Raw genomic sequence first — 18,178 nt, 5'->3', positions numbered from 1 at the left:
TGAATTTCATAAATTGAGTGTTTTATAAACAAGATATTTTTTCTATTCCAGTAGTAGAAATAACTGCAATACAGTAGGATTATATTGTCTTCTAGTAAAGTCAGTCTTTATGCAAGATAATATGGATTGTTGGGTTTTTTAATCAAACTAGGTTTGGTTTTTTTTTTTTCAGCTGATTGTGAAAGTAATAAAATCACAGCTTTCCCATAAAGGCAGGCCAAACATAAGTCTCAATCAATGGATTGGTTGTGAAGTCTTTGATAAGAGTCTTCCTGCATTAAAAAGTATCTTTTCTAAAAGTTGCCTTGAAACTTGGAATAATTCCTGTTAGTCTTCAAAATGGCACTGAGTGGGTGCTATACACTGAATAGTATACTATATATGTTGATTAAGCAGTATGTGATTGACTGCTTTCTACATTAGGTGGTTTTTTTTCACTGTTTAATATTATTCATGTATGGATACATATTATCACAACTTATCATTTTTTCCTCTTTATAGGTCCTGCTGGGGACTTGCATCTGGCCTCAATGTGAAATTAAGGTAGAAAAACACATCTACATATGTGTTTGCTATTAGGATTTAGGTTATTCACTGGTCATGCCTGAAGAGTGATGTTCGTCTCTAGACGGCTAACTGCCAGGAAATATAAATGATTGTCCTAGAAGTCAAGCCTCTCTCCTATTTACTGGAGTGAAAATCACCTCCAGATCCCGACGGAATATCAACTACAGAAAATGCTTCACGTTATAAGGATGCCAGCCACCTAGATTCATGCGCCCTATCTGTACAGTTGTTGTGGATGGTTTGCCATCTGAAAGCTCCTCAAGCTCTTATCCAGGCCCTGTATCTGTTTCTGAAATGTCTCTGCTACATGCTTTGGGTCCAGTGCAGACCTGGCTGGGACAAGAGCTAGAGAAGTGTGGCATTGATGCCATGATTTATACTCGGTATGTCCTCAGTCTTCTGCTGCATGATAGCTATGACTACGACCTGCAGGAACAGGTATTTACATATTTTAGATGTTGTCCAGTGAAAGTGAGTTTTTGTATTGGTTATGTTTTGTGTATTATACATGGGTATGTCTTAGATTGGAGGGCTGGGGTGGGCTAGTTGTCTTTCAGTGTGTGGGTGGTAGGGGGTATTAAAGCACATGGGGATCAGATTTGGTGGGTGAACTGAGATGAATGTAGTTAGTTTGCTGTATGAGAAATTACATTAAACATAATTTTCCCATTGCTGCAATTGGTATCAGAATTACTAACACTGGGATGTTCTGTAGCATAAATGTAGACCTTCAGTACTACAGTTGTAAGGTCAGTTTAATACTAGAACATTAGTAAACTAATCCAGTTCTTGTACACTGTGTGTCAAATTGGCCTGCTGTGCTGTAGTTAGTAGACTCCTCATCACTTCTCCTCATGGATTTATCTTGTGCTATTTTCAGTAAAGGGAAAAAAAAAAACCCACAACACTTTTTTTTTAAGTATTTAAAATACATTATTGTACATAAATTATTCATATCTTCTAAAAGAATGTTAATGCTGAATCCTGATAAAGGACATGCAGAAGAGTTGTGAAACAGTGAGTTGCTATACATGGCTGTACTTCAAAAAGGGCAGGGGAAGAAAAGTGAAGCTGTGTATCAGATAGACACAACTCTGTTGTTGTTTCCATGTGCCTCTATTGCTGTAGATACACTTTCCAGTCCTGATTCCACCTCTATTTTATTTTCCTTTTTTTTTCTTTTAATTTCTGTGCATCATCAAGCTATATCAAAATCCTTTTAATAGTGGAGTTTTATGAATATAGAACTCAGGGGAGTCCTGGTGTTTTTGAGAAGGGATGAGGATGCTCTTGGTCATAGACTTTGTCTTCTAAGCTGTCTGTGATGAAGGAAGACAGGCAGCCAGGCATTTCTTATTGGTTGGCTTGATGATTAGTTCTTTCTTTGTTGCCATTGTTTTGGTTATACTTCACACATTGCTGCCTAACTGCTTCAGAACTATTTCTAGTTTACCTTCTTAAAAGTCAAGCAGGAGCAGGGCAGGGTATGACAGAACAGATGTAAATGTAGCTGAAGCAGGAGAAAATAAATCATGTCAGATGCTGCTGGTTTCTGAGCTCGCAGCAACCATTGCTGTGCATAAAAGCCTTCATGCTCCCATTGTGCAAAACAGAAAACTTCATGTACAAAAGTAATTTATGTTCAAGTTTACCTGGCAGCAGTGGCAGTCACCAGAAACATCGTCGTGATGAATAATAATACTAAAAAAACCCCACTGTAAGCAATGTAGAATTGAAAGCCATAGGATGTATCTTAACAGTGAACTTATTTAGGTGTTGGCCACTTATTTAGGTCTTGGTCAGACATGAATATCTGTATTTTAGAAGGGGACTTTATTTTAGGACAAAGTTTCAGAACCTGTTTGAAAGCAGGGTGTGAGGTGAGGGCAGCAGAAAGTAGCCGAGTGGAACCACACCAGAATTTATGGAGCTTTATAGATAGCTTTGTGGCCTTGGGGAGAAATGAAGACCTGTTTTCATTTTCATTTTCGAGCGTAGCCATAGCTGTGAAGCCACTACTGTGATAATTTGAAATGACTGAGGTGCCAAAATTAGTTTTCTTTTTATCAGGGTTTGCAGGGTACTGTGTTATGAGAACCTCATTCAGTTTATTTCTCCTTTTGATACCTTAACCGGGTGCTTTGTGAGCTGATAGCAGAGCTTTAAGGAATGTGTCTGTTCTTTTTCCAAGTTGATTATCTGAAGCTAATGAGCCAAAGAGGGAAGAATACCACATGCTAACAGAGTAGCCAAAGCTGTGTTGCTGAGTGGATGTTGTAGTACAAACATACAGGATGTCTTCTTAACAACATCGATATTTGATGAAACTGGAAGTTTCTTTTCCACCTCCTGATCCTGCTTATAACACACTTCTATTGCATTTGTTCCCTCTACTTCAAATAACTTTTGTAAGTCTTGAGACCTAATATAAATTTGGTTTTGGGATGGTATTCTGTAAAATGACTGAATGCCTGTGTTGTGAAACTTGGTTAATTCCTTTCTTAAATAGCTTAGTTTTTAAAGACTGCAAATCCAGATTTCTTACGTGGAGACTTGAGGAAGTCTTAAAACACACTGCTTGTTTGTATGACCTGGCATTTAAAAATTAATTTCAGTTCAGTTAAGTCACTCAGAAAGAAGAAAGTTTGTGCTTTCAATCATATGTTTGCATAGAAGCAGTTTCAGTCCAGTTTTGGTGATGGATGCAACAAAGGGGAAAGCCAAATACTGGTGGTGTATATGAATCGAAGTCAGGAAGTGTGCAGCAACTAAACATATAAATGACAAATCATTTAAGAGTAGAATATGAGGAGTTGATAGCTCTAATTCAGATTAACTCCCATGGAAGAGTTGGTTCTTGACATCTAAGGAATTTTCCCCCCATAGGATTCCTTTGGTTCTTGGGAAAGGTTGCAGAATTTCCAGGGAAAGAACAGTTCTCAGTAGTGGGTTTATTGCAGTGATTTCTCCCCAAGTTAGAGGACAGCGACAAAGAGGGTGGAGGCTCTCTCTTCACAAGGAGACCCATGACAAAGACAGACAATGGGTGCAAGTTGCACTGGATGAATGCTCAGCTAAATGAGAGAGAATTTTATTTTTTTATAGTGAGAATAATCATTCACTGGGACAGCTTCCTCAGGCAAGGCATAGAGTCCCTATTGATGGAGTTTCTCAAGATGCAATAGGACAGGGTGCTAGATAATCTTAGCCAGGCTCCTTTTCCCTCAAAAGATACCTTTCAAGGTCCCTTCCATCCTGTGCTGTTCTGTGATTCTTTGCTTCTAGAAATCTGTTTCTGTGGAGAGTGTTTAGCTATCTCTTATTCCCAAAACTACAGTGACAATTCCTGTTTTGAACAGGCTGAAGGGAACGTGTTGTCTCTGAACAGTCCGAATAGGATTACATATATAGGATTACATATATAAACCATCCATTGCAATGTGGTGTTTGTTGGGTGGGGTGGGGTTTTTTGGGGGGGAGGAGGGAGTGGGAGGATGAAGAGGACAAAATTAGGAAGTCTTAATCTTACAGGTACTGTGTAAGTCATCTTTGTTAGAAATGTTGCAAACAAGATGGTCTTTCCACCTCAGAGTGTTGATGGCATCAATACCACTGTTGTAGTTGCTTTAGGGACCTTCCCTCCATGTTTTCTTTGCAGTGTTTTGGTGCCATCAACTTAGCAGGGAAATGGAATTCTCAAGTCTTCCACGGAGGTTCTGTCAAGAAAGTACAGAAAGATTTAAAGCAAAGAAAGAATCAAAACCCATCTCCAACCTTTCTAGGCATACCCAGCTATTTAAGATACCAGTGTTAGTGTGTTATCACTCACCTCTGTTTACCTTTAAAATAAGTGTTTCAGAATAATGTGGGAGTCCTGACTGACCAGGTCTTAAGGGTAATTTTTGAGACTAAGCATGATGTTCCCTTCTGGTTTGTCAGTGATGTATAACACGTGGTTTCTGGTCTTGATTCTGCTGATGGTTACTGTGACTTTAGTCACCGAACCTCTTCTTCCTCTGTGCAGTGAGGTAGTTTGATATGTGGATAGAAGATAGAATCTGTTTAAGGGTTTGGTGTGTGGCGTTTGTTTGGGGTTGTTTCCTCTTTGTTTTGTTTTTGTTTTGTTTTGTATATGTGTGAGTCTGAGCTTTGGGAGTCTTTTTGGGATTATTTTGTTTTGTTTTAATCATTAATTACTATTAATTCCATGCCTTGCCAAGTTTTACTGGAATGTTTGCAGTTTTTATTCTGACTCATGGGCTTGAACTGAAATAGCTGTTAAAATATTGGGAAAATTTGATAGGCAGGTATGTTTTGCCCAGCTGTGTTCCAGAGTACTAGAGTGCTTTCAGGAAAGACATCTTTGTGGTAAATTGCACTGTGGTACCAACATCTTCCACAGCTACTACAGTTACATGTACGTTGTACATACCTATCAGGAATTACAGTAACACATCCACACTTCAAATGTGTGGTTGGTTGTTGGGTTTTTTAAATACCCAAGTGCTGAAGTTGGCATAATTATTGTTGGCATTTGTAGCCCAGTTCTTACTCAAGCCATGCTTGCTACTTTGGGAAATGAGTCTAAAAGCTTAAGATGTGAGAGTTCTTACACAGTCCTTTATTCTTAGTGTGTGCATTTTTTTTTTCTTAAATTTTCCTCTCCCCCTCTTTTTTAAATTTTTTTTTGGTGTTTGCAGTGATACTGCTGGTGGGAGGGTTTAAGAGGGTGGAAAGGAGGATGCCCCTTGGAATTTTTTCCCCAGCACTGACTGATGGAGGAGAGAATACAAGGACAATAGGAATTAGGTTTGCACATTTCCTTGATTACTGTGATACAGCAGGATGTTTGTAGAAATAGTTAAGCAGTTTTATGGCTAGTTAGTTTAGGTCTGTCAGAAAATAAAGTAAGGATTTCAGGGGTAGGTCTTCCCCCCACACAGAAAGAAGGATGTTTCTTGCTTACAAACTTTCAAGAGAACATGCAGAACGTAGGTGTCTCCTTGAACAAAATTACTCAAGGAATCTGTTAAACCATGATGTGTAACCTATTGTCATTGTTTACATCTGATATTAACTTTTTGTTAGGTTTGTCTCTATTTTTTTTAAAGATTTGAGTCTTACCAATGGTCTTCATTCAGAATGTTTGGAAATCATTGAGATTTTGTTCTGAGCATCTTTTACATGCTTTTGGTCTGTTAAGGAAATCCTCATAAATTGGTGTGGATTTAGAGGCTATGATGGTAGTTCAAGTGCAGAATGTTTCTGTTAAAAATAAAAACAACATACTTCTGATTTTTCTTATTTTTGGAATAATGGATAACTTAAGGAAGTCCAAAGAATTGCTTTTGTGGGAGATCTGAACACTGTGAGACAGCCTTTTGACTCTGCATTGATTTTTTCAATCAGAGTGCCTTGCTCTTCATTTCCTAATGTTAAATCAACAAGGTGCTTGTGAGATTAATGATTGCTATTGCAATGCTAATTAAAAGTATATTTGTAGACAGATGTGTTCTCAAACTAGTTTGCAATACACTAAATATGGCATAAAGAGAGGAAGGCATTGCCTTAAAATATATTTGTGTGAAACATTATGTCATTGATCTTTATTGGTATAGTATTAAGATCAGTGTTCTGTGTTGTATTTTTTATGTACTGTTTGTAAGTGTAGCTGTTTCCAAATACAAGCTCATGCTTTTTGCCTGCAGATGTTCTCCCTTTTGAAGGGATTGAGCCTTTAATAAAAACCCAAACAACAAACCAAAACAAAAAACAAATCCCACATTCGGAGAGAATTGTTTGTGAGCCTTTGGTCATGCAGCTTGAAGGTCTAAATGCATTTGTTATGCATGCTTTCCTTATCAAGTGTCTTCTGTTGCTTTTGATCTGCTTATTTGAACTCATTTTTGCAAATTGGCCTTTGTCCTCACCCTCAAAAGTGAAAATCCTAACCAAAAGGGGGTGGAGGGGCGGAATAATATTTTCCTAGCCCTCAGAATTCAGTAGCTGCTGCACTGCAAACTGTGCCTTCTGAGACTAGCATGACATTTTTCTTCTTGATGTTTCAATTTATAAGAGGAAGGGTTTAATTCTGGAAGCCTAATTATTTCGTAGAATCACAGGGATTGGAAGGGACCTGGAGAGCTCATGGGGTCCAACCCCCCTGCCAAAGCAGCTCCCCAGCTCATATTGCACAGGGCGGCGTCCAGACGGGGCTGGAATCTCTCCAGAGAAGGAGACTCCACACCCCCTGGGCAGCCTGTCCCAGGGCTCCCTCACCCTCACTGGGGAAAAGTTCTTCCCCATGTTGGTGTGGAACTCCCTGTGCTCCAACTTGCAGCCATTGCCCCTTGTCCTGTCCCCACAGACACTGAAAAGGGGCTGCCCATTTCCCCCTGCATCCCATACTTCAGATATTGATAAACATTAATAAGGTCCCCCCTTAGTCTTCTTTTCTCCAGGCTGAACAGCCCCAGCTCACTCAGCCTTTCCTCATCTCCGTAGCCTCCTCTGGACTCTTTCCAGGAGATCCCTGGCTGTTTTATCCCAGGGAGCCCAGAACTGGACACAACACTCCAGCTGGGGCCTGACCAGGGCAGAGCAGAGGGGGAGGATCACCTCCTTTGACCTGCTGGCCACACTCCTCCTGATGCCCTCAGGATCCCAAAAATAAAGAAACCAAAAGGTGCTGGAACCCAGGGCTGATCAGAAATAGTTCCATTCAGGTAATTTTTTTTTTTCATGGAGAAATAGAAAAAAAATCTTCAGAATGACAGTTACAATTCTGTTGCCACTCTGATCACAGTTTTTACTCTTGTTTTTACATCATTAGCACATAGGTATTTAAAGTCCAAACAGTACCTTTTTTTAATGCTATGTGAAGGAACAGTGTGGTGCACAAGAGGCTTGAGCCCACATATGATAAATTTCAGGTGTTTACTCTGGGGTTTGATCTCCATAGATGCATTTGGCCCATCACTCAGAGCTGGGGTGGGGGTTATCATTACCAGCTCTTCTGCGTTTCGATAGTGTGTGCTGGTGACACAGGATGCTTTTCGCTGGCAGGCTCGTGATGCGCTTGCTAGGATCCAAGATCCAGATTGTTCTCCCTGCCATCCCATGTCAACCCAGTAGAGGGACCTTATGTCTGGATTTATATTCTAGTTAAGGACATTTAGTTTGTTACATGTGTATTTTAGGGGGAAGAGGATGTTGTTTTGTTGGGGTTTGTTTTGAAGTGAGAATCTCATCCATAACTTAGGAGGAGAAATGAGGATTTGGTCCTCTGTACTACACTAGGCTGATGTTAAATGTTAGTCTGACTCCCATGCTTGTTAGTCAAAAGTTGACTATGCAGGTTGTAATATCTTTGCAGCTCCTCATTTATCATCCCTAAGAAATAACTATGGCTCATTCAAACCCAGTTTTAATTTATTAAAACATGCAGAGTGTAGCTGAGTTGTAGTAGGGTAGTGCTGTGTGACTGCAGCACACCAGTGTCACTAAGTTTCAAAGTTCATCAGTACCACGTAGATGTAAATTTCATTAATGTGAAAAATATTTAGTTCAGTTTGTATTTTTGTCACTGTTGATTTATCTACAACATTCCTATAGGAAAAATTGTTAAAATTTTCCATTCTTAGGTTTTTTTAAATCATTACTCTAAGTATGTAAAATTCAAGTTATGAAGAAACTGTGTCTGAAGAAAAGTACAGTTAGGTAGGACAGGGAACCCTGAGACCAATCTATCTGCCTGTAATTTTTTACATGATTGATTTGAAGTCCTTAGAGTATTCCAATATGTACGTGTTCACAGGGTTGGAAATAACCCCTTTTTTTCCTCATATATGAACATGTAAACTGAAGAACAGATTAATCATATTTAGGAGGGCCAGGTTGGATGGGGCCCTGGGCAACCTTGTGTAGCTCCAGGCCTGGAGGTTGGTGTCCCTGCCTGTGGTAGGGGGGGTTGGAGCTCTGTGATCCTTGGGGTCCCTTCCAAGCCAGACCATTCTCTGTCAGTAGAAGAGGTTCCAGCCAAAGCTCACCTAGCAGTTCTGACCAGTGTGAATGTTGATGTTGAAAGGCTGGTTCCTTTGTAAACACATCTGTTCCAGTGTGTGAAACATTCATTTCAGGACATCAGACTTGGGTAGGCTCTGTGGTGCCTACCTTATGTGCTAGCCTATTGAAGTAGGCACATCTACATAGTTTAGTTAACATGTTGTCATTAGCTTCTGCTCTGTGTAATCAAAGCTATCTTTTAAAACAGTACTGTATTACCTTTTTGTGACTTCCTAAATACCATCTAATGCTTTGTTACAGTGTGTGTCTCAGTCATGCAAAAAGACTTAGAGAGTCACTTTTTTACTGTGAAGTTAGGACTACTGCAGTATTCTCACCACTGATATTGTCACATAGGTTTGCTTAATGCAAAGCAGAGCCACAAGCTCAAGTGCCAGCCAGGATAGTTTGCCCAAGAGTCAGGATTTATTTGCAGCCATCTCTGTGCTAAGTAATTCTACTGCTTTGGATTCTGGGGCTAGCTGGGGTACGTCCCTTGTGTGCTTTGTGCAGTAGACCATTGTGTGACAGTAGTTGTCTTTTTTTATAGTAAAAATATATCACCACCTCTCTCCAAGCATACATGCACGCTGCCTTGTATTCTCTGAAATCAGATGACTGCAGTGGTCTCTGATGCTTGTCACACAACTTTATTCCCAAGTCCAAGAGAGCAACCATAAATGCTGTGAAATAACTTTTCCAGTCATAGCATCTCTTGCTGATACCTGGACTCTATAGTGGCAGTTCCTGTTGACTGCCTGGCTTTCTGCCATGTAGGTAAGACAGGCAAATAAAATGATGCCTTTATAGCTGTATCTGTAACCTTGCTAAATTTTCTTTTTTTTGCTTTTACTTTAATGGGAAAACTGTAAAGGCAACCTGCTCTACAAACGTAGGATTTCAACAGATGCAGCATTTGCATGTTCTCTCACTCTTGGGAGTGGGTGTGATCAAATTTCTTCTGCTTGGTTTCAGCCTAGAGTAACTCTTAATTAGTGAACAACACATAGACTGCCCGTTCAAGTTGGTAGGATTGTAAGCCTGAGTTTATAATTGACAGAAACTCAGATAGCAGGATTTTATACTCAGATTGGTTGGTTTTGATAGGTAAAGTTCCTCCCTGCCTGCAAACAGTGGAATCATCAGTCCTGAACACCTTGAGGACCTTGAAGCCATAGCAGTATGTGATGTGGTCTGATACATTATCAGCTGTTACAGTCTGACTGCAAGGGATTGTAATGTTCATGTTACAGCAACCAGGAAAGGGGTGCTTGCAGTAGATAGATGGTTCCCTGGCTTTCACAAGATATCTAAGATAAATTCTTTCTCTGTCCCTACCTGGATTTGGAGTACTGATCTAACATTTAAATAATAATTTCCAGTTTCTCCCATTCTGTGGTAGGATGGCTCTTGACTTGGAGAAGACTTATGCTGCTCTCTCATCTGCTGTTTGTCTGCTGAACCTCTTGTTCCATTTCTTTTGGAGAATAGAAGCTACTGCTCTCATGATTTTTTTCCTGAATTGACTTGCATGTGTATTATCACATAACCTTTGAGGGAGCCTGTGAGGAAAGTCTGAGCTGATTAGTATTACATTAATTAGTATGAGATGCAATGTCTCAAAATTTTTGCAAAAGCAATCCATGAGAGTTTTCCATGCATCTCAGTTTAATGGAAGCCCTTTCTTGGGGAGATCACTGAAGGTATTTATACTCTCTGCTTCTTGAATAATTTTAACGGTGAAACACACACGTAATCTGTTGCACTTTTTCCCAGATTCTCCATTATGAGATCCTGCTAGAGGTAGTGAGTCCCTGTCCCATTTTTGGCTATAATTCATGGCTATTTTCTTCCATTCCCTGCCTATATTGATTTTTGGAGTTCTTTTGAATAAGTTTTTGGAAAAGCTTTCTTGTAGTGCTCAATGGTTCATACCTGTCTGCACAAACATTGGATTTAATTAAACAGAGATGCTGTGAAAACAGTTGGTAGAAGAGATCAGGAACTGTTGGACTACTTCTGCCATTATGTAGTTTTTGTTTCCAGTTTATCCACTACAGACCTTGACAGCTGTCAGTGACTGAAGGTACACTGATGATAGACTTCAGCAAGGAGATTTTGTGGACTGTGTTAATATTAAGGACCTGTTTTGTGTGTGTTTGCAGAGAGAGAGAATGCATATGCCTTTGGAGAACTCTGCCAGCCTGAGTTGAGACTCTTCTGTTTCATAGGCAGCATAAAGATCTGCAAATTCTGAAGTCCTGTTGAGCCACTTTGGGGTTTTTGGTGTCTTAAACAATCCATGACCTCAGTATAGCAGTTTCTTCAGCTGACTTGTCTTTTCCTGGTTGTGTAAAGTGTGGTGGCATATGTGTTCACCATTTACCCTGCCCATCTGAGCATTCCTTCTGGTTCTCTCTTTGACCAGTCCAGTAATTTGATAATCTATTCTAATTGCTTTTCAACACCTTTAAAAAAGCCTTGTAAGACAAGTTTCTCCTGCAGCTTGGCAGAGGAGTCTGCAGACTAATGCCCTAGTTTGAAACAAGCAGACTAAATCTAATCTTCATGTGCTGCACTGGAGAGGAACTGGCCAGGTATTCACTAGGTATCCAGCAACCAAGTATTCAAGGCAGAAATATAGAACAGATAACTGTGTGTGAGATTTTTAATTATTTTATTTTTATTTGAAAAATGATGACATTGAATGTTTCTTAATTTTTGTGTGGACTTGTTACTGGAACTTGCTTGTTGAAGTAGCATGTTTTAGCTGGCCAGCAGCAACTTCAGCAAAAGCAAGAAATGCCATGCCTGTAATGTCCTTGAATATCAGCTGGATTGTGCTAAAATAAAATCCTCAAAAAAGAGGAGATCTTAAACATTCTGTGGTTCAGATTTTAATTTTTTTTTTAAACTTGGTATTTTCTTCTTTGCTTTAGAAGAATGGAAATGCTAGCCTTAAGGTCTCTTGTATGTAATTTGAAATAGAAATATCAGCTACATGGTTAATTATGGCTGTTCAATACATTATCTGAAAACTTGATAAACATTTGATGAACATATTTGTTCATCATCATAGTGTTTATCTCATTCAATCTGTAGAGCATTTCTGCAGGGAGAGTCTTACTGAATCAGTTTCCTTGAACTAATTTTAAGAAAAAAAAAACCAAAACGAACCAAAAACCTGAGTGTTTTTCTACTGATTTAGTTTCCCTATTTGGGCAATTTGTTCATCAGGATATTAAATCTGATTGCTTTCTTGTGTGTTCTGCTGATAAAGCAAATTTTAAGCCTGTTTACTTACCTGAATAGACCTGGGACCTTGAGTCATCTAATCTTTCTGCATCAGTGAACTTCAGCTTTTCTGAACTATGGTACTTCCTGCAAGATTCCTGAAATATGTTATAACATTGGTACTCTGTTTCTGTAGACTATGAGCTTCAACACAATTTTCTTTCTGTCTTATCACAGGATGTCACGTTTGTTCTCTTACTGGTAGTAGATGTTTCTTTATTACCATTATTAGAAATGAAAGTAAGAAGAATCACTCCTAAGCTGCTCTTGCTTTCTCCAGTTTCTTGGTGCTGTGTAGGGAAGTGGTGGAATTGCTGCTCTGGTGTAGTTGAGCAGCAGAAATGATTTAGAAATCTTTCTAAAATTTGTACCTGTATATTAATTGAGGATTGAATTAGGCACTCCAAGTACTGGATTTCTTGAGGAATATCAGCATACATCATACAAATACTTCACCAACATTTCTTTAGACAAATGTATGGGTTCCTAAATTATACTCATCATGAAACTTGGCACTTGCAATGTCTTTACAGTTAGAAGTGTCCAATATGGAATTATCTAGTAACATAGAAGATAGGTACACTAGGACTCTGAAGAATCAATGTTTAAATAGCAGTTTAGATATTCAAACTTTATTTTTTGCCAATAGCCAGTTGGCCACAGCTTCCTGTTAATATTTAATACTGGGTGGTCATCCCTTAATCTGCTTTAAAAATGAGACCTTTGTAAGACAAATTTCAGTTTTTCTTCTGTGTGTAGGCACACCTTTTCCATCTCTAAGTTTTGAGGTGGCATTGCTTTTATGAAATTTTAAGTGACCACTGAACAGGATTGTGAAAACTCAATTAAACCATGCATTTTCATATGGGCTCTGGTTCTGTTAGGAAGCAAAAGTAAATGAAGGCATCTAGTAGCTGAAGAGAACAGAAGTCATTAGTGCTCCTTTCCGTGTGGAGTATATATATACACATGAATATATATATATATGTGTGTGTGTATATATATATGAATGCACAGCCAAGAATAAGCAAGTCTGATGAAATTTTGTAAATGATGAAAAGTGATATCAAGCTGATGGTACATATCTTTCAATAATTCCATATATTCTTTGGTTTTGTTGTTCTTGATCAAATGTCCTTGCATGTATGGGGATCCCTCCTGCCCATTGACTGATTTTCTTCTAAAATTAGTTGGGGTTCATTTGAGTGTAGACACTGTGTCTGGCCAGGATGAGCTTCACTGTGGGACTGGTTCGAAGGCTTTGAGATAGGACACTGCATTTTCTTCTTTTGGTTTGCTTAGCTTTATAAGTTGGATCCTGACTCTGAACTGCTTGCTTTTCATCCTTATTATTTCAGAGATCAGTGAAACTCCACGATGTATTTTGCCTAAATGACAGTAAGACATTCAGCCATAAGCTGGCCACAAAATGATCTTTCTGACTATGCCTTACAATTGGAAAATAGTGCAGTGAGGTGTGAGTAGCTTCTGTGTCCTGGGAAAAATATATGTACTTTTTCTGTGCAAGTTTTCTGTAATTAATCTAGTCTTTAATATGGCAAAAAGTAGTTTCTAGTAGATAGGATGAAGTTGGTTTTGTTTCAAAGAGTATGTTGTTTGTAGTCCTGTTCTGCTGTAGTGTTGAGATACTAATGTATTTTAAATAATGTAATTTCTTTAATTTGATTTTAGGAGAATGACATCTTCCTGGGCTGGGAAAAGGGAGCTTACAAGAAATGGGGAAAGAGTAAGAAAAAGTGTTCTGATCTAACACTAGAGGAAATGAAAAAACAGGCTGCTGTCCAGTGTCTTCGCTCTGCTTCTGATGAAGTAAGTCTGGACTATTTAATAGATTCTTAAGACTTTATGCCCTTCTTTGTGTTAGATACATTTAGCTTGTGACATGCTTATCTCTTCATTTCTGGCTTCTTAAAATGCAACTCCCCAAGAGCTCTCTGAGGGTTCTTTATTTTTCCTTAGGAAATTATGAAATCTGTGTATGTCAGCAGATTTCACAGAAGATTCTGTGCTGTGTGGTGTCATGCTTTCCTTTCTGTGAGCCCTTACCTATTGCCAGGGACAGTTGCAATGCACCAGCTTGTGTTGAAATTACCACCAAAGCTTGGCATAAAAGTATTTCTTACAATTCTAGATTTTCTGTGTGTTGTGTGTGAGCAGCAAGGAATGGAATAGTTGGGCAGAAGACCATCTTGCTTTGTGCATGCTGTCTGTGTAATCCAAAATTGCTGAATAAAGTGTAATGTATAGTAGCAAACGTTCACTTCACAGACCCACACTACTGAGTGGAAATGGAGTTGAAGTGCACTGCCTGGAGAAGGTGAGGAGAGGTTAAGGCAACAGGTTGAAGGAAGATACCGGGGCAGCAGATACTGTGTAGCTCAGTGAAACAGTGGGGAAAAGGAGAGGCCATCAAAAGATGCATTTAAATTAAAGACAAAGTAATCTGTAGCACAGGTCAATGAAAGCTCTCCAGTGAGATTTTTCACACAGCAGAAGCAAGGAAGTCTGTCTTTTAGTTTACAGAATGACTGATGCTCTGATCTGTTAGTACTATAGGGAGCACCACTACCCTGCCTATGCAGCTGAGTCACCTTATTGCTCCATGCAGCTTCCTAGTCACAGGTTGTGCTTGTGCAAGCATTTGTGTGGTGGTGTGGAGAATTAGATTGGGAAAGTGAATCAGGTTCCTGGTCGTGGTGGAGGAAATGTTAACCCAGAGAGGTTTCCTGGCCAGATTGGTAGCACAGAGACTTGTGCCAGCAAGAGTGGGGAAGGTATGTGGCCAGGAATAATGATCAAACTGACTTATGTGGCTATTCCCATCACCACCTTCAGCAGTGTTGCCATCGTAAGGCTTGCTAGCTGAACATTTGTTCAGTTGCCAAAGTACTAATGGGGAGTTTTCTGAACTCCCACTTTCCCATTACTTATCCTAAGAAAGTGATGCAAAATATCATTTTGTTGGTAAATATTGAGGTCAGCATGCTGATTACCATAAAAGTTAATTTAAATATGAAGCAAATAAGAAGTAGTAATTTCAGAAAGTAATGTCTGTCTTGTGGATGTGTCTCTTTATACTCATTTTAGGAACAACAGAAGTAGTCGTCTCATATGTAGACCACAGGTATACTGATGATGAATTTTTAGCTTTAGGATTTATTCTCTTGATGAACCTTCGCATATGTAAAAATCAACAAGCATCACTTTGCTCTTAAGTTAATATCATACAGAGAATTCCAGTTGAGAAGAAAAAGGAAGGAGATAAATTGATTAATAATCCCTGGTCTGTCTCCACTTGAAAGTTCATATATTACAAAACAGAAGAAAAAGAGAAGAAACCCTTCACCTGGAGTTTTGAAAGAATAAAAAGATGTGTATCTGAAAGGTTGAACAAGTAACTTCTTCCAACAGGTTAACAAGTAACTTCCTCCTTTGAGTCCTGCCACCTCCTCACATTTTTATTGCTCAACACGGACATATAATCTGCTATAATCTGCTGCAATCTGCTCAGTTGTTTTGGGGCTGTTCTGACTTCTGTTGCTTGCACATTTCTTGTCTTTAACAAAGTTGTAGGTCTTAATTTTTAAAATATACTTTCAAACACAGGGTGGAATGTTTAAACCTTTGTAAAAGAAGGAGTTGTTACTTACAGCAGTTGGGTTGGTAGTTTAACAGGTGCATTGCGTAAGGCAAATGCAGGTTATTTATTTAACCCTGGAGTTGAAGGGAAGGGTGATCCTGCTTTGATGCTAGCAATGTTTTAAGGTAACTTGTAAGGTACCTTTCTTTTCTTTCTGCTTTTCAACCACATTTCCCATGTTAGCTGGTTTCTGTACTTGTATTTGTGTGCTAATGTGGAATAGTCAGGTGGTTTTGGACTGCCAGACATAACATCAGAATACCACTTCTGCTGAGGCTTTCAAGCTGTTCCATGCACTGTTCATGATTTCATCTCTACAAAACAAGTACTCTGTGTGTACATAAGGAGTTTATAAAGAAGTGTTGAGATATAACTAAATACTTTCTTTCCCAATGCTATTTTTCTTTCTTTCTGAATCACCATATTTACCTGTAGAGGGTTTTTTGGTTGGTTTTTTTTGTGTTAGGTAGAAGTGGGGTGTGTTCATTAGGATCTTCATAAATAAAGTCAACTAGCAGCTTCATTCTTAACAGTTTCTTCTTGCATGGGATCTGAAAATAGTCAATGTGGGCAGTTCTGGTGCTTTTAGTTTCACTATCCTTTGGTGATCCTGTTTTTTTAAAGTAGGTGGATACGGAAATACCAGTGTCCTTACACGGATCTGGAGCACTTGCTCTTCCAGCCCTCCCTCTTCTTTCAGCCTTAGCATTGGAGCAAAGCAAAGTTGAGGTGGCTCCTTTATTGGGAGTAACTGTAGTGTAAACTTGTTAGTGTATTTCAATGAAGTTGTATTTAAGTGAAATGGTTAGAATGCTTACCATGTGTGTGTCTCTAGCAGCAGTAAATGTACACACATGTATGTGTACAGACACAGGCAAATAAATAAAAACAATAAAAATCAGATAGACAAATAGATGAAGATTTTAGGATTCTGCAGCCTGACCTGTCTTAGGGAAAAATCTTCAGAGGATGAAAGTATACTGAGTTACTAACTTCTCTAGTCTCATAGGAAATGACAGGGATCCAGTCACCATAATTTTGATGTTTGATTTCTTAGGCTAGTAATGTGTTGGAAAAATTGCAGTCAGTCTGGCTGCTGCACCCTGCCAGTAATCAAAGACCCTAAATTTGGGTGATAGCTTCAAAAAGGTGCTGGATGGAGAGAGGAAGGTGTAAAATAGATTAAAAGAAAATTGACTTGATAACAGTAAACTGTCTTTCATTTAATAGTTGAAAAAAAATACTTTGAAATCTCGTCTGTTTTGGATTTTCATTTCCATAGCGTTCATTCCTAGGGAGTACTTCACTTGGTAGCTTAGTTTTGTTACTAGTCCGTGACAAAAATCCAAGACTAGTTATAATTTTATGGTGCAAAAAACAAACACTTGGCTTCCAAAAGCCTAGAGGTTGTTGTTCATTTCTAAAACATTGCCTAAGTTAAGGAGTGTGACACATCAGGGAAGCTGCAGTCTTTTGACTGCTCTGCATCACTGTGTCTTGCAGTGGCAAAGCATGGTGTCAGCAAAGTGCCTTTGTGAGAGGAGCCCTGATTTTGACAGATACTATCTGGTATATATAAGAACGCAGACTGGTAATGTATGTGTGTTCTGAGGACAGTGGTTTTTGTGTGACAAGCATTTCAGTGTCTCAAGCTGTCTGTATTCATACTAATGTTTGGCTGTGGGTGCCCTTGATGCAGTCAGAAGCAGAGAAAATCCAAACACACTGCAACTTTCCAGAAAATGAAGACAGAATGATGGTGAGAAGAACTTCTAAGAGAAGTACTTTAATGCAGTAATGAATTGCTATTCTTACTGCAGTTCTGAAGTTTATTTTTTTCCAAAACACTCAAGTGGAGTGTTAATAGCAGTTCTAAGACGTGCTGAAGAATTGTTCAAATTTTTCAAAGCTTGTTAATATTGACCTTGAGTAGAGAGTTTGTCTTGATAAACGTGTACATGCCTGCAGGCATCCAAAGGCACAGTGGGATGGCTCCAGTGACAGAGCATTGGGATGGAAGGATACAGTTTCTTTAGGAAGAATGGACAGGGGAGATGGGATGGGGATGTGGGCCTCTATGTCAGTGACCAGCTGGAGTGCATGGGCATCCACCTGGGGATGGGTGAAAAGCTGACTGAGAGTTTACGGGGTCAGGATTAAGCTCAGGATGGATCAGGTAAGAGCACAGGGACAGAGGACACTATAGTAGGGGTCTGCTACAGGCTGCTTGACTAGGGAAATAGAGTGGATGAGGCCCTCTGTAGACAGGAGCATTCTCATGTTCACAAGCCCTCATGGGGGACTTCAGTCACCCCAATATCTGTTGGAGGGATAACAGCAGGGCACAAGCAATCCAGAAGGTTCCTAGAATTTGATGATGACAGCTGCCTCCTCCACGTGATAGAGGAGCTGACGAGGAGAGATGCCATGCTGGACCTTGTTCTCTCCAACAAGGAGGGGTTGTTACAGTATGTGAAGTATGTGCAGCCTTTGCTGCAGTGACCATGGTTCAAGATCCTCAGGGCAGCAAGGAGGGTGCACAGCAAGCTCACTACCCTGGACTTCAGGAGAGCAGACTTTGTGCTTTTTAGC

General features: G+C 39.4%; 1 protein-coding gene across 1 annotated transcript in view; it reads left to right on the top strand.

The window, feature by feature from the left end:
* Positions 1 to 774: 774 nt before the first annotated feature.
* Positions 775 to 18,178, top strand: part of KIAA0232 — a gene marked incomplete at its 5' end in the record, with an annotated part of 45,750 nt that continues 28,346 nt past the window's right edge. Inside the window, 2 exons of the mRNA XM_084266846.1 lie at positions 775 to 1,005; positions 13,618 to 13,755. Of these exons, the coding sequence (XP_084122972.1) occupies positions 775 to 1,005; positions 13,618 to 13,755 (369 nt within the window). The remainder of the gene's footprint in view (positions 1,006 to 13,617; positions 13,756 to 18,178) is intronic.

This window comes from Gallinula chloropus, assembly GCF_964237585.1.
Source record: "Gallinula chloropus genome assembly, chromosome: 7".
Classification (NCBI taxonomy): domain Eukaryota; kingdom Metazoa; phylum Chordata; class Aves; order Gruiformes; family Rallidae; genus Gallinula; species Gallinula chloropus.
The sequence above is the reverse complement of the archived record's forward strand: the minus strand, read 5'-3'. Positions and strand labels throughout refer to the sequence as shown.